The sequence below is a fragment of the Ipomoea nil genome, unplaced genomic scaffold (genome assembly GCF_001879475.1).
Source record: "Ipomoea nil cultivar Tokyo-kokei standard unplaced genomic scaffold, Asagao_1.1 scaffold2480, whole genome shotgun sequence".
Classification (NCBI taxonomy): Eukaryota; Viridiplantae; Streptophyta; class Magnoliopsida; order Solanales; family Convolvulaceae; genus Ipomoea; species Ipomoea nil.
The window spans coordinates 6330317-6346085 of NW_017618908.1; the positions used below are offsets into that span (position 1 = coordinate 6330317).

A 15769-nucleotide genomic window follows, 5' to 3' on the forward strand; every position below is an offset into this window, starting at 1 on the left:
TCCATAAGCCATAATTATATGTACTTTTAAATTTTACTCCCTCAATTTTACTCCATAATGTAGATGGCTTTGATAAGTTACTTTTTTCACGTGAATCACAATACAAGTATACATCAAACTTTTGTGTGTGGGAGTAAAAATATGGGTATACACATAGCATTTTCCTTACCAAAAATGTATGGTGTTTTGTCCCTATAATACCGGGAACAAACAATTAATTCACCATAAACCCAACTACACTTGTGATAGTATATTCAAACCTAATAAGCATTCTCACAAACCATTACACAATACAGAACTTACGTACTAAGGAAACAACATAAAATTAAGATTCCTTTATGTAAAAAATTTCTGCTTTTGTAGAGGCTCGAGGGAAACGTAAAAGTTCTTGCATAATTTTAAATTCTTTATCATTGTCATAGCGAATCTGACGTCGAACAATGACAACCTTCTCAATTCCTGGAAAGTAAGCAAGGAACACCTTAATAGACTGCATTTCAGACCTCCACCCATTAAAATGGCTAAACTTCAAAGTGCGAAGCATTTTCAGTGTTCGAGCCACACTGCTGAGTTCCTCCATAAGCACAAAATCCTCTGGATTTAACTTCAAAAACTAATAACGGAACATAAAAATAAATAAGCAAGCAGTTCATAATTTACATAACAAATTTGCATTAAGAAATGCAACAATAATGTAATCAATCAGAATTTTATGGAACAGTGGATCCATATATATATAAATGAAGATTACCTCTAGATGGCATATATCAAGTTCGCATAATTTTGGGCATGCTCGCAGCAGATGTATGAATGCAAAATTATTTATATTATATGGCGGATATATAGCTAGCTTAAGGAGTTCAATGTTTAGTGCAGGTGCATGTCCCACTCTAGTAAGTTTTCCAATAATCGTCTTGGAAATCAAGAGAAAGACAATTAGATCAGTTCCTAAAAAAACATTTTATAAAAACAGAATTAAACAAAAAAAGAGTGGCCAATTTACCTCAAAGCAACAAGTTTCACAACCCAAATCAAGACTTGATATAGATCTCAAGTCCAAGCTAGCCGGCAGAACACCAAATTCTTTGAAATCATAACAAAAACACTCGGGCAGGTCGATTTTCAAACTACCAAGTTTTGGTGCAACAATGTTAAAATCAAATATGCCATAGCAATAGACAAATGAGAGATCCTCAAGCATAGGAAGATGATAAACATAATCCCTACGATTTGTAGGCTCAAAGTCAACGCAGTCAAGACAAAGTGATGTAACATTCGGAAGTACACAATTTATTAGTTCAAGAGGGACAGTAGAAAGTTTCAATCTCTTCAGTGTTGGGCAAGAAAATATGCAATTCGGCACCCGGCATTGTGCTTCTACAGAAGCAGAAATGTCAATTTCTTCAACACCATTCTGGGTGAGAAGAAGAAACCACTGTTTCAAGTTGTTCGACAAATTAGGTATATCCTCAAGATCAAATTCTTCATTGAAATTGAATTCAAATTCTTCTTCAGAAAAGTCTAAGACAATTTTGTGAATAGGTCCACTGTGCCGCATGAGAATTTTGTAGATTACATCAAAAATAAGGAGTTGCAACTTCCCACCTTCAGCATACTTAAGACGTATATAATTAATGAAACCATAACCAAAGTTGAGCTTTGTCAGACTAAGCCAGATATCCTTCCAGAAGGAAGATAAAATTGCAGTTCTAGCAGCATCTTGAATCGGCAAAAATCCCAAAATATTGTCAAGTATACCCAAGGGGAGTTCACTAATTCTGTCTTTTCCTGCCATATATAATCCAGATAACTCGTTCTAACAAACACAAATTGAAAAACAAAGACATCAGAACACAGTTCTATAATATGAATTCAAAACAAGCCTATTTTTGGCATTCAAATTCTGTAGACCTATAACAACATTTAAACCACAAATTTAATCTGCAAATTAAAAAATATATATATGCATGGAACATACCTATAACAAGAATGATTCCACTTAGATGTTATTCACAATATACTCGTGTGCAAGAGACTATGAACGAGAGGACAGGATTCAAATTTATAAAGCACAGAAATGAAATCAAATTATTGAAAGATGCAACTTCAACATCCCTACACCACGACACAGCGTTCCATAGATTTCAACAAAGAAGAAAATTTACCCAAATTCGCAGATTCTCAGCGTCGTCAAAGTGTTTGGCTGAGTCGCTCAGTCGTTCTTCTGGTCGCTAGGGATTTTAGAATTTAGATTTTAGGATTAGGATTTAGGAATTTATAGATTTAAGTTTCAGAATTTGAGTGTTGACTGTTGACCTATAGTCCTCGACTATTCAGGATTTAGGAATTTAAATTTAGAGTAAATGGCCATTTGATTATTTGATTTGATTTGATTTGATTTGATTTGATTAGTACTCTTTTTAGTTAGTGATTTTCTATTCGATTGAAATATTTATTTTAACTTTTTTTTTTATCACAAATAATTTTTAGTTAAGATTTTTATTAAATTTACATGTATTATTGCCAAATTAATTAATATAATTATAATTATCTCTTTAGAGAATTTTTTTTTTTTTAAAGGTAGAGAATTATTATATGATAACACAATTAATTTCTAATATTAATAATAAAAATAAAAATCATATTGTAAAATTATTATAAAACAAAAATATTATTCTTCTTATATTAAAATCTTTAAAAGATAATTATTTATTATTATTTTAAAAGTACAATTTTTGATAGTTATAGTATCAAATAAATTTATAGATAATACAATTTTATAGTATACGTTGATAAATTATAATAAATAAATACTTTTTTTTTTGAAATAAATACTTATTTTAAAAATCTAAATCATAGTTCTACATTTTCAAATTTATAATGTGTTTTTAATTACATTTGATAAAACATTTAAGTCTAACCCTGGCCCATAACTTAAAAGACTAGCCTTATTCTCCAATGATTAAAAATTTAATCCTAATTTTAAGTTCCAAAATTTAACTCTACAAAGGCTAAAAATCGGCAAATTATGATGTGGACACGAGTCCAAAACGACGTCGTTTTACGGGAAAACACGGCCTTTCAGTAAAAAAAAATAAAATTGATTTTGTCTTGCCATTAACGGCGTTATTCGAATTATGAATGTACAGTTATGGAATTATGATTATACAGTTATGGAATTATGAATGTAAGTTATGGAATTATGAACACAGAGCTCTGACATTATGAATTTACAATTATGAACATATAATATAAAATTATGAATACAAAGCTCTAAAATTGTGAACATAGAGTTTCGAAAATTATGAATTTACAGTTATTGAATTATGAATGTACAGTTACGGAATTATGAATGTACAGTTATGCAATTATGAATGTACAATTATGAAATTATGAACACAGAGCTCTGACATTATGAACTTACAATTATGAACATAATAGTAATAAAATTATGAACATATGCTCCTATAACAAAGTAGTCTGAAATTAAAAAAAAAAAAAAAATGGTGGAAGATAACGCTGCCTTTAACGGCACCGTTACCGTGTCCATATTGCATGTTGGACACGGGTCCATAGCATAACGATTGCTAAAAATCTAACTCAAATTTGAAGTCCAAAAAATTTCATATTTCCACCAATGAAACATTGCCAGTTGTTATACCATAAACAAGGTCCACTTTGCAAGGTGTACCCTAGTCCTAAATTATGTATTTTTAGTACTGTAATTGTAAACATCTAACATATAAATTGTGTTTTAAGTTTTAAGAATTTGTGAAAAAAAAAAAAGTTATCACGAATTGTGAATTTTTAATAGGTAAATTATGAACATAAATTGTGTATCTTTAAACTCAAATAGACCCGAGTCGACCGAATAAATTATCTCTCTTCAACTTCATCAACCACAATGAGTAGATGACTTTCAAACAGTGATAACGAGTTGTAACAATGACTTTGATGCAAAGGAAATAGGAAATTCAACCATCCGATAAAACGAAGAGCTCTACAAAGGCGATCATGCTACAACTGCGACAATGGGCAGCCAAGCAATGGCCAACGAGCGACTACGATGATGTAAACTCTGACAAAGGCAACATCAGCACATAAAGGAAAAAAAAGTTGGTCAACTCAGTCAACTAGTTAGATGACTACCTAAACGGGCTTCTACATCGGCCTAAGGGCGACTAAGCCGATTTTTGCAACGTTCATGAAACACAAAATACTAAAACACGACCCACCGTTATAAATAAACCTTAGAGAATGTATTATCGTCATTCAAGCACGAAAAATCTTAAAGGGCATTTCTTGTTCTAAACAAATGAGGAAGAAAATGGGAAGAATGTCGAGGATCCTACTATCAATGTAAACTTTTATTCAGTTGAAATGAACACATTTTAATATGACATGAAACCAGATAAAAAGGAGAACTTGTGATATATATCCTAATCTAGGAGGATATCTAGTATAATGCAGAAAAAAACGTTACTCAAAACTATTTCTGCAACGATCAGGACTGACCTTGAGGGAGCCATTTTTTGAGAAACCACTTTTTTTTTTTGGAATTTGTTCGCTAGGATCTGGCACAAATCTACAATAGCATTCAAAGTTAAGAAAAATTGTGTTTGTCAGGTGTCACCATTTGATGTCTCCAAAAACAACTGCACAGCAAATTACAGAAGGCAGAAACAGCAACTTTCTTTCTTGACTACATTCAGAATATCATTGCAACTGCTGGCTGCTATTCCCATAACTTGCTAGGATGATATATTAATCTAAACCTGTAAAAAGAGGCCAACTTTTCAGTAGAAAGAAACTGCAAAGGAAAGCGTATATTCTGTATTGTTCATAGCAACACAACAACACAAAATACATGGAAGAGCATTATTGCCAAACAGTCATCTTATTTGTATTATAACCTATTGAGCATTAACCAAATGTTTGCTAGTTGACCATTACATGATGGAAGTAAGCCATGGAAACAACCTCTCTGAAAACAAATTTAAGGTTGCTTAGATCCTCCCTTCCTACTCCCTAGACCCTGGCATGATGAAGAAATCTTACATAGTTACATGTCGGGTTGAGTATTTTGATATGACACAGGAAATCAAGGAAAATAAAGCAAGATTGATTCTCTCAATAATTCTGATTGATTGGCAGTTCGAATATTATTCTTTTGCCTTCACTATTTTTTGTTAATTTTGGTTTTTATTCCTTTCTATTTTTATGATTGTTGATTGCGTGTAAATCCTTCTATATAACTAAGGATTTCATTGCTAATAAAACACAATAGAATGAAACCAAATTAAGAAGGAAAACTCTCACAAATTTCAAGTTCTTTTCCCCCTCCCTCCACTTCCACAGTGATCCCTGTTGACGCAAGCTTTTGCCTGTGGACATAACATTTGGTTCCATTACCAGGCATCAACATAGGCAATATCAAAACAGTACAAGCCGATGCCAGGATGCTCCAAATTGTCGTCCAGTCCATACAAACATCACTACAAAAATGGAGGCCATAGCAGACTTGGTCCAAAACAATCATAAAAATGGAAAGGAATAATAACCAATAACCAAAATTACCAAAAAAATGTAAAGGAAATAACGGTTCAATCAATCAAAATTATTGAGAGAATCAATCTTGCTTTATTTTCCTTGACTTCTTCTGTCATATCATCAAAATGGTGAAAACTTTGTTAACCAGCCATCACCTTTGGAAACTTCATCAATCATTTTACCACCTACTTTGCCAGCGGGAGCGCCCATCTCCTCACACCAACCTAGTGACCTACCACATGACTGTCTACACCAAATGGGTTCAAAATGCCCAGCAATTCTTGTAGCAAACCTCCAAAGTTTTGTGTACACTTCACTTCAGGCCCAAAGTTTTGTGTACACTTCACTTCAGGCCGCCTTGAAGCCTAAATCCTTTTGGGGAATTGACCAAACTAAAACAAAGTGGCAGGCCCCTCGAGGAATACATTGATGATTTCCAAATGATGCTGGCAAGAATGAATGAAGTCCAATATTGACCAAGAGGTAGGCTTATCCACGGCAAGCATAGATTTTCTAGATCGATGTCAAAAGATTTAAACCCACATGATTTTAGATGAAGCGATCAATGTAGCCCGTGACTACACCCACAAAATGCAGTTGTTGGGCAATCTGACACCACGACCCCAGTCTCCTATGGGCCAGTATCCATCTAGCAATATTATAATGGTAAAACAACAACCACCTTCCAAGCTCCAACACATTAAGCATTTCTCACCGAAAGAAATGTTGGAATGGAGAAAATGAGCAAGTGTAATAATTGTGACGACCCATAGGTAAAAGGCCATCATTGCAAACAACTATACATGCTAGGCTTTGATGACAAAGTGGAATACACACGAATTGAACTAAAGACACCTTATAGCATACCATTCCATATTTCCGATTCAAGCTTGAGGACAAGGGGTTGTTTAGTAAGTGGAGAATTTTCCAACTAAAAAAAAAAAAAAAAGGAAATTGGAGAATTAGAAAATTGAAAAATGGAACTTGTTCATTAAACTCAATTCTCCAAATTTGTAACTCTCTCCATCTCTCCACTTTTCTTTGTTTTTAGAGAACTCACAAACACAATTCTCCAAATGGAGAAATGAAAAATGCAGGTGAACAATATCCTGAGGTTATGAGATCGAATCCTACCAGTTATGTTTTAGGCCTGTTTCCCCTCTTTCTTTTGCTTTTTATTTTTTATTTTTTTGTTTTGCTGAGAAATCGCACAAAGGCGACTGCAGCTAGGGCACGAAATCACACAGAGGCACTAAGGCTAGGGCACCAGCAAACCACCTTCTCCTACTCCAAGGTGAGCAACTACTCCAGCAAGCATCCCTTCCCCGGAGAATGCTAGGGCAGGCATGTTTTCCCCCTCTCTTTTCCACTCTCAATTGCTTTTTATGTTTATTGCTATGCTGAGATATTCGCATAGAGGCGCAAGGCATGGCCACCAGCGAACCTCCTTCTCCTTCTCTGAGGCGTGCAACCACTCTACTCCGGCAAGCCTTCCTTCTCTGGCAAACCTCTCCAAAATCTTTAATAGTTTCTTATCCAACCCCAAAAGTAATCATGTAAACCTTTTTGTCTGCTTTGTTTGATCTTCTGATGATGTATGTATTAATGCTCATGTAAGGGCTTGTTTCCCTAACAGATTCCAAACTCCAAAGAACCTACGAATTCTCCAGTGAACAAAATCCCAAAAACTGAATCTAGTTCATAACAGTTTCTGGACAACTCAATGCTGAAACATATGCTACTGCCCTAAATGATGTATACTCTCTTATCTATTCTTTATTTGTTTGTTTATTATTTTTCCTGTGGTGTATAGCTCTTTGAGTATCCCTATTGACAAGGATTTGTTTCAATCTTGCCATTTGTGTTACTTTTAAAGTCTCATTGAATTGTTTGGTTTATGCACAGGTCTATACATTTGGTTGCAAAGGGGAGTGATGATATGACACAGGAAATCAAGGAAAATAAAGCAAGATTGATTCTCTCAATTATTCTGATTGATTGGCAGTTTGAATTTTATTCTATTTCCTTTACAATTGCTTGGTAATTTTGGTTATTATTCTTGTTCATTTTTATGATGGTTGAATGCATGTAAATCTTTCTATATAAGGTGGGATTTCTTTGCTAATAAAACACAGCAGAATTAAGCCAAAAATCAAGGAGAAGGATAATTCTAAAAAACTTCGAGTTATTTTCACTATTCTTCCTCCCCCACCCCTCTTTTTTTGCAAACAAAAACACTTCAATATTCATTAAAATCAAGCCGTAAGCTGTCAAACCACCCTCCACTTCTAATGATCTCCATCTTGCCCGTGAACATAACATATTTACTAGTTAATTGCTTTATAGGAGTCATATATGTTGTTATGTATATTCAATGTTTATGGCACTCAAAACATTAATACAGATTAACGGCCTTGCAGAAAATTAAAATCAGCAAAGAAGAAAGTAGAAAACATTTTAAAACAAAACAAAATAAAGAAAACTATGGCCCTGTTTGGTAAAATGGCTGTTAGCTGATAGCTGTTAGCTGATTGTGTTAATTAGAGGGTATAAATAGTTGATAACATTAGCTGATTGTAGAAAAGTGTTTGGTAAATTAGCTGTTTGCTGATAGCTGTTTGGTATAATTTCTTTTCTCAAAAAGCTAATTGAAAAAGTTGCTAGGAGTAGCTTTTTTAATTTTAGCCTTTTAGAGTTGCAAAAAGCTAATTAACCAAACATTTATATTAATATTTTAACTAAATCAAACAATTAATAGTGGTCAAATAAGCCAAAATTGGCCTATAGGCCAATTTTTTACCAAACAGGGCCAATACCCTTTTTGGTACACAGGTCTGAATGAAATCTATAGGATAAAGACTAGTCAAACCAAAAATGTTGGAGCGAACTGGTATGCTGACTCTTTTCTACATTTCTATGCAGTAGGCTGACATGTTAATATGTCATTCTTAATCAATAATGCATTTAAAGTCCGACAAAATATGCCTTGCAATTACATTCTTTCCAGGCAGATTATGAAATAGGTAAGAGCATTCATTATTGAGAAGCTAGCCTTACCTCAACAACAATTTGAACAGCAGTCATAGTTCAGACTTGATGAGCTCTTCAACTGAGGTTTTGTACTTGGAGATAAGCTCCCTGAAATTAAATACGAAAGGATGTTCATGTTCACCACCAGAAGTCATTACAGAAATGACATTTAAAAACCAAATGATAGTGAATAAATTAAATCCTATAATACAATGTGCACACCTTCGTTGATTTGATAATTGTTCAGCTTCAGTCAGTTTCTGCCTCTGTCCCTCAACTGTCTGTTGAAAAACCAAACAGAACGGAAACATTTAAGTTTTCTTGTTTTAAAATTGTCAACTTACTCAAAAAAAAAAAAAAAAAAAAAAAAAAAAACTGTGGTTGTCTAAGTAAACTTCATATGGAAATGACTATAAAATTATCAACAATAGTGTTCTGGTATTAGTGCCACAGAAAGCAATCTCACACTTATGATATCACTACCACAAAACAAATCAATGTCGAAAAGAGGAAATTTTTCCATTTCTTTGGGTGGCCTTTCGTGAGGGTGGCTGGTTCCTACTTGCTACATTCTACAGACAAATTTGAAATTACGAGAGTTATCATATACTCCATATTAGACAAGGAAATTACCATGGATTTAGAGCTAATTGAGGCTGAAATTGAGTTGAGCAGCGATTGGCACTTATCGAATTGGTTTTTCAATTCATTAACCTTATCAAAAACACAGATTTCTGTTAAGCGAGAGCCATTAAACTTTATGAACAAATAAAACGCCATCACGGAGTATTCTATAGAGATTTTTTCTATTTAAAAAAAAAATGAATGAAGAATAAAACGAGACAAGAATAAACCAGTGCATCGGAATGCTGATCACGAGTCCCGTTTTCGATAGCATCCGCTAAATTCTCCACCAGCTACACGGGAAAAACATAGGAATCATATCATATATTACGATTCATAACACCAGCACATAAAAATCTAGGTCTCGGATACGAACCTGTATGAGATGAAAGTGAGAGGCGAGTGACTGATGCTGCTGCGGCGGCGGAGGCGGCGGCGTGTGCTGCTGCGGCGGCGATTGCATCTGCTGTTGCTGAAATTGCTGCTGCTGCTGCTGCTGATATAGATGTTGTTGTTGTTGATTGAACTGTTGTTGTTGCTGCTGCTGCTGTTGGAGAAAGAGATGATCCTGATTGGAGGGGGTAGAAGGGTTGCTGTTAGTCTGGATGTTAGGGATCATCGTCCAGCTTCCGCCTCCATAGGGATCCATTTTTAGCAGCTTTAATTTTTGTGTTCGTTTGCCAGTACAAATTTTAGAGATGCAGATGAGAGATTGGCCGAATGAAGCCTCTCGCGAAAATAAGTACTCACTGCGTCTCGATATGCTTGGGTCTTTCACTTTCAAGGACATTTTTTGTCAAATTCTATTAATAATTTTATTTTCATTTTTTTTTTTAGACCATTAGGTGTCCGAGTCTATTCTGTGTACTCGAATCTACTTTATAATATGGATCCGGATTTAAATATTCACAATTTATTTTTTTAAAATTTACAATTTATATGCTACGAATATACAATGTTAATATATATATATATATATATATATATATATATATATATATATATATATATATATATATAGGGGAAGCTTCAAGTAAGAACCCTTTGTTAGGTAGGAACTTAAGAACTAATCCAATCCCTTCAAATTTTCTTAATCAATGGTCTAGATGAATTAACATGTTTATGTGCATCTTAAACATAATTAATTACAAAGGATAGTATTGTAATTTTGTCCAATTATCAATTATAAAATCAAATATTATATTTAGATTCTTTCCAAGATTTTAGGATGACTAGGGAAGGACTCCAATTGTTTTGTGATTCGATTTCCGACAACGAAGGACGTCCGCCGTTCGTCTGACTTCCGAGATAGACGCAGACCACCAATCATCGACGACCGCTGGTGAAGGATGGAAAGCAACGACCGTGAATTTAACACTAATATTTGATCCCATATACATATGCGAACTTCCCGTGGGAATAAAATTGGATACATCCATTCGTACTGTAATGTGGAAGCCAAGAATTGGTTGAAAAGTGATGTTGTGTTGTGTTGTCACTCTAACTTGGTAGGGGATATTGATCCCATAGTGGTCTGTACAGTAACCTACCATAATTTGGAATTTTTGCAAACTGGCCTATACTTGACGGAACACACTGAATAACCCGAGTGCACAACATTATCTTTACCATGAATTCGAATCTCGGGAATTCTTTGGTTACTAATTCGGCACAAACAACACAATCTAAGTGCACACTCCAATGTTAACCGTCTTTTCATACACACACGAATTGTGCATATAATGGCACATGCGCCACCAAAGTGCACAAGTCCTCCTGCCACATCCACCTAGTTCGTACGGGGTAATGAGTGTGCCGCACAGGCCACAGGACCCTGTGTACATTCACACATCCCATTCTCTGTAGTTTTGAATTTCGTGTGTGCACTTACGGGATAATGAATGTGTCACAATGGCCACGTAAGCCTAGAGCTCATGCACCTCGATCGGTCCTAATGTTTTTAGAGCTTAAAAACTCTTCTTTAGTGGTTATTTGAGAGCTTCAAAACTCTCCTTTTTGTATCCATTTCTCCTAGACGCTATTATGGGCATTTTGAAAATATGAGAAGTTTGTTTAATTGATTACGAAATGCATTTCTCATGTGGTGTGCACTTTCGTGAAAATGGTTGTGCCATAACATACAGACTGATAACGATTGGAAAGACGAAACTGAAGTTGGTGTGCCCCTAAGTTATACTGTGTGTGCCAAAGTGTGAAGTGGTACTGATATATTGTAGCCTAAAAAACTAGGATGCATATGAGGTGATGCACTATGGTGTGCACTTGGATTTCCAGTGTGTGCCATACTAGGCGTGCTGAGTTTCTACAGGAAAAGGCAAACAAGAAGTTGGTATGCATGTGTGTTACACCATGTGTGCCATAATGTGTAGTATTAGTTGGACCATGTTCTCGCGTGCACTTATGTTGATATGGGTGTGCCATAATGTGTAAAATTATTTTGGTCTTGTACTGGCGTGCACTAATATTAATCATTGTGTGCCATTATATGTTAAAATTGTAATAGATTGAATACACGAAAACCATGATGGTGTTATACACTTCTTTGTGCACTTGCATAAGAATGACGTAGCCATAACGTAGAATATGAGTGTGCCATAACATACGGAAAGAGCAACACTTATGTGGATTTGTGTGTGCTATAATGTGTAGAACTATTTTGACCTTGAACTGGCGTGCACTTCTGTTGATCTATGTGTGCCATTATATGCACAAATTCAAATATATTGAATACACGCAAACCATGATGATGTTTTACACTTCTGTGTGCACTTGGGTCACAATGACGGTGCCATAACATAGAACATGAGAGTGCCATAACGTACGCAAGGAGCGTTTGGATGAACAAACGAAAAACAAATTAAAAGTGTAAATCAACCAAGGATTAGCTATCGAATATCATAATCAGAATACATAAATTTACCCAAGTGAACTAAAGTAAAGTACTGATCAACATTGTTAATCCGCCTCATGGTATTCAACTGCGCTACGGATGTTCTTGGCTACGTCATGCTAGAGGCCTCTTACACCGAGCATGGCCACCATCCGTAGCTAGCATCCCTGACTGCCCACCAACCTCAACATGAGGCTGCTCCCCTGAACAATTCATTACAACAATAACACAAAATAAGCGAACAAAGCCTAAGCATGAAGATAGAAAAAATGATCAAAAATAAACAGAGTCATATTCCCAGAGTTCACACAGTAATTGTGCACATGATGGTACACACGATGTAACCCATATGCACACCACTTGTTTTACTCCTATTCATAGACACAATAACTTTACACGTACATAATGGCACACACAATGTTACCCAAGTGCACACCATATACTTACACATCAAGCAGGTACCATTCTGTTGATCTATGTGTGTCATTATGTGCACAAATTAAAGTAGATGAAGGGAGGGAACAATGATTCTATTTCAATTGTTGGTGCTTATTTCTAGCCATAACCAACAGTTAATAAACTATAAACTATATAAACTAAAATAACATAGAAAGATTTTAATGGAACCTCCAAACTAAAATAACATACAAGCTGACTGTGTAGTAGTGTAGTACATGCAGATGAAACGAATGATATAATTGTATAAATATGTGGTTCATGGAATCAAATGTGGGATCAAATGTGGGATACTAGCTAGATATTTTATGCAATCAGCCTAGAATCTGGATGGTATATCCACTTTATTTTTTGTATAGGTGGGGATATTAAAAACTGATTCCATTCTGTGAAGAAACAGAATAAAACCAACAGGAAGCAATATAATAAAACCACCAACAGTTGCCGGCAAACTGAAAAAAAGGAACAAAACAAAATTAAAAATAAGTCGGAAATACGTAAAAAAAAATGACGGAAATACGGTGGCTTCCAAATGTTCTCATCAGGCAAAAACTTAAAAAAAAAAAACACGAGAAATACCTAAAACAAGCCAAAATCTCCAAAAAAAAAAAAAAAACAAAAAAACAAAAAAACCATAGCCACCGTCATGAACACAACCCCAAACCCACACAGCCCCACACCCTATACAACTACACAACCACACCCCATAATAGACGAATACCAAAATCAGAACAAAAAAAAAAAACAAAAACAAAAAAAACAAAAACAACAACAACACGGCAAATACTGCAACCAGTGCAAAATGCAAAAATAAAAAATAAATAAAAATAAAATAAAATAAAAAACCTACCCCGAACGGACGCACTTGCCACCGGACCAGAGCACTTGGGATTCCGGCCACCAACTCCGGTCATCTCCCAGAGAACTTGAAGCAAAGAAACGAGAGAGAGGACGGCGGAAAGGGCGTGCAGCAGTCGACCATGCGAAGGAGTCCAAGTGAGTTTGAAATTAGCGTTTGATAGAGAGGAAAAATCGAGTATTATGCGGGTGCATCCTTTGATTTGTTGTTGCAATGCCAAAACTACCCCTAATTGTCTTTAATAAAATCCTCTAGCGTAAAATAACATACTAAAAATACTTAAAATATGGACCATTGATTTATCTTGATAAAAGAATAAGATTAGTTCTTACGTTCCTACCTAAAGATGGGTTCCTATATGATTGTAATTCTATATATATATATATATATATATATATATATATATATATATATATATATATATATATATATATATATATATATGTAATTGATTACATTGTTTTGTATTCACAAGTTCATTTTAAATACTGCAGTCACACAATAGTAACATATTAGGATTTGATGATTATGTATTGTATTCACAAATTTATTTCTACAGTTGTTATGTGTTTTGACTTAGAAATACAATTTATATTCTAGAAGTTTACAATTTCAATACTAAAAGTACACAATTTATACGTCGTTTAGGACCACGGTCCACCTGACCCTGGTCTATAGTATAATAGCTCGTATCTGAGTATGTCCTAACTATAAGAGACACATTTAAGCCTATATCATATTCATAATAATTCCCATTTGTATCGGATTGATCCAAATGAGGGAAAAAGTACTTGTTATATTGGTTTTTGGTTTATTAATATTTTGCATGGGAAAATGCTTCTCTCCCTTACAAAAATCACACAAATTTTTTCACTCCCTAATGTGGTTATTTTTTTGCAATTAATTTTTCTTTTTTATTATTATTTTTATTTCAATTTCAACTCATTACAAAATAACACATTAGAAGAGAGTTTGTGTGAGTGACAAATGCAAGGGGGTTTAGCACAATCCTTTGCCTATTGGCCGGGAAACAAGAGGAGTTGGGTTGTAAGTTGTGTCACATATGTTGTGAAGTTAATCTCTATATTGATTAGATGACAGTTAATATTGGTGATCAATAATTGGACTAGTAATTGTTAGAGGATCCATCTTTGTTGACGGTTGCGAAACTAACTTTTATACTTATTATATGACAATTAGAGATGGTGATTGACATTTGAGTTTGTAGGTGTTCAAGGTCCTTTCCATATTAGATACATATGTTCGTTGTTGGTTGCTAAATACGTGAAAATAACATGACCATGTTTTATGAAGTACGGAGTAGTTAATAATTGTATATTCTTTTTTCCTCCTTTTTGATGTATTTTTTTAAAAAAAAATTTGATACTCAATTATGTCAAATTTGTGCAATTTGTGTAAAAATTAATAAAGCTTCATTGGTAATAAAATTAATCGGGGGAGCCTAGCACCTAAGATACTTAGGCGGTGATTTATTGTCTCCTAGGCGCCCGTGTATTTTTTATTTTATATCACTGCCTAGGTGCCCTTGTATTTTGTATTTTAAAAATTAAACAATTTTTTTTTAATTTTTTGAATGCTTAATAATGGTAAATTATTTAATATTTTAGTGGTTAATATTAACTTAAAACATATAAAGTGTGAATAATGTATGGTTGTTTCGTTAAAAATAACCATTTTTTTTAAGGACGAAGTATTCAATGTGTCTTCTGTTGATTACAAATGTCGAAGAATTAGAGGCCAACCAGCACCTTTGCAACACTCACTTAAACTACCTAATTCATACAGTATAAAAATCGTCAACAGCAGGATTCGAACCTGCGCAGGCAAAGCCCAATAGATTTCGAGTCTATCTCCTTAACCACTCGGACATATTGACAAGATGGAAATTGGCTCTGCTAAAATCAATCTAATACTCTGTACATACATCAAAGACAGCCTGCAAGGGAAAAGAACCATCAGCGATGGTCGATAAACGCCCACCGTGGGGCTCGAACCCACGACCACAAGGTTAAGAGCCTTGCGCTCTACCAACTGAGCTAGACGGGCTGGTTGATAATTAACTACAAATAATATAAATAATCTTAGAAAAAAGTCTACATTGCTCTCCCTATATTGAAAGGTGTGTGGAAAAGTGGAAAACCGATTATGTGTTTGGGGGCGCGTATTGCATAGGTCTGCCATTAAACTATTGACCCCATCACATGTTGCGATTGATATGTTTGTGTCGGATAGAATTTCAAAGGGTGACATAACATTCCTTAAATGCATTCCTAAACAATGAACTCGAGACTTCTGATTAAATTGAAAGAGACTCTCGT

General features: G+C 34.6%; 2 protein-coding genes and 2 non-coding genes across 6 annotated transcripts; all 4 read right to left on the reverse strand.

Moving 5' to 3' along the window:
- Nucleotides 1–193: 193 nt before the first annotated feature.
- Nucleotides 194–12568, reverse strand: LOC109153300 (F-box/FBD/LRR-repeat protein At1g13570-like). 2 transcript variants are annotated; one of them, XM_019301191.1, is made up of 5 exons: nt 12565–12568; nt 12213–12219; nt 1004–1797; nt 752–913; nt 194–613 (listed from the first exon to the last, which is right to left on the reverse strand). In XM_019301191.1, the coding sequence occupies exons 3-5, from the start codon at nt 1793–1795 to the stop codon at nt 326–328; spliced, it is 1242 nt and encodes a 413-aa protein (XP_019156736.1). In that variant the 5' UTR covers nt 1796–1797; nt 12213–12219; nt 12565–12568; the 3' UTR covers nt 194–325. The 2 variants fall into 2 exon arrangements, with proteins under 2 accessions (XP_019156736.1, XP_019156735.1); XM_019301190.1 differs by lacking the exons at nt 12213–12219; nt 12565–12568 and adding an exon at nt 2166–2257 and having other exon boundaries at nt 1004–1816.
- On the reverse strand, nt 4241–9961 carry LOC109153301 (mediator of RNA polymerase II transcription subunit 9). Of its 2 annotated transcripts, none has more exons than XM_019301192.1 (6): nt 9581–9960; nt 9435–9497; nt 9214–9294; nt 8803–8861; nt 8608–8688; nt 4241–4775 (listed from the first exon to the last, which is right to left on the reverse strand). In XM_019301192.1, the coding sequence occupies exons 1-5, from the start codon at nt 9851–9853 to the stop codon at nt 8631–8633; spliced, it is 534 nt and encodes a 177-aa protein (XP_019156737.1). In that variant the 5' UTR covers nt 9854–9960; the 3' UTR covers nt 4241–4775; nt 8608–8630. The 2 variants fall into 2 exon arrangements, with proteins under 2 accessions (XP_019156737.1, XP_019156738.1); XM_019301193.1 differs by lacking the exon at nt 4241–4775 and adding an exon at nt 5348–5384 and having other exon boundaries at nt 9581–9961.
- A 2677-nt stretch (nt 12569–15245) lies between the features above and the next one.
- Nucleotides 15246–15327, reverse strand: TRNAS-CGA. Its single transcript has one exon. It is a non-coding gene; the product is annotated as a tRNA-Ser (tRNA).
- Nucleotides 15328–15424: 97 nt separating this feature from the next.
- TRNAK-CUU lies at nt 15425–15497 on the reverse strand. The gene has a single exon. It is a non-coding gene; the product is annotated as a tRNA-Lys (tRNA).
- Nucleotides 15498–15769: the final 272 nt, after the last annotated feature.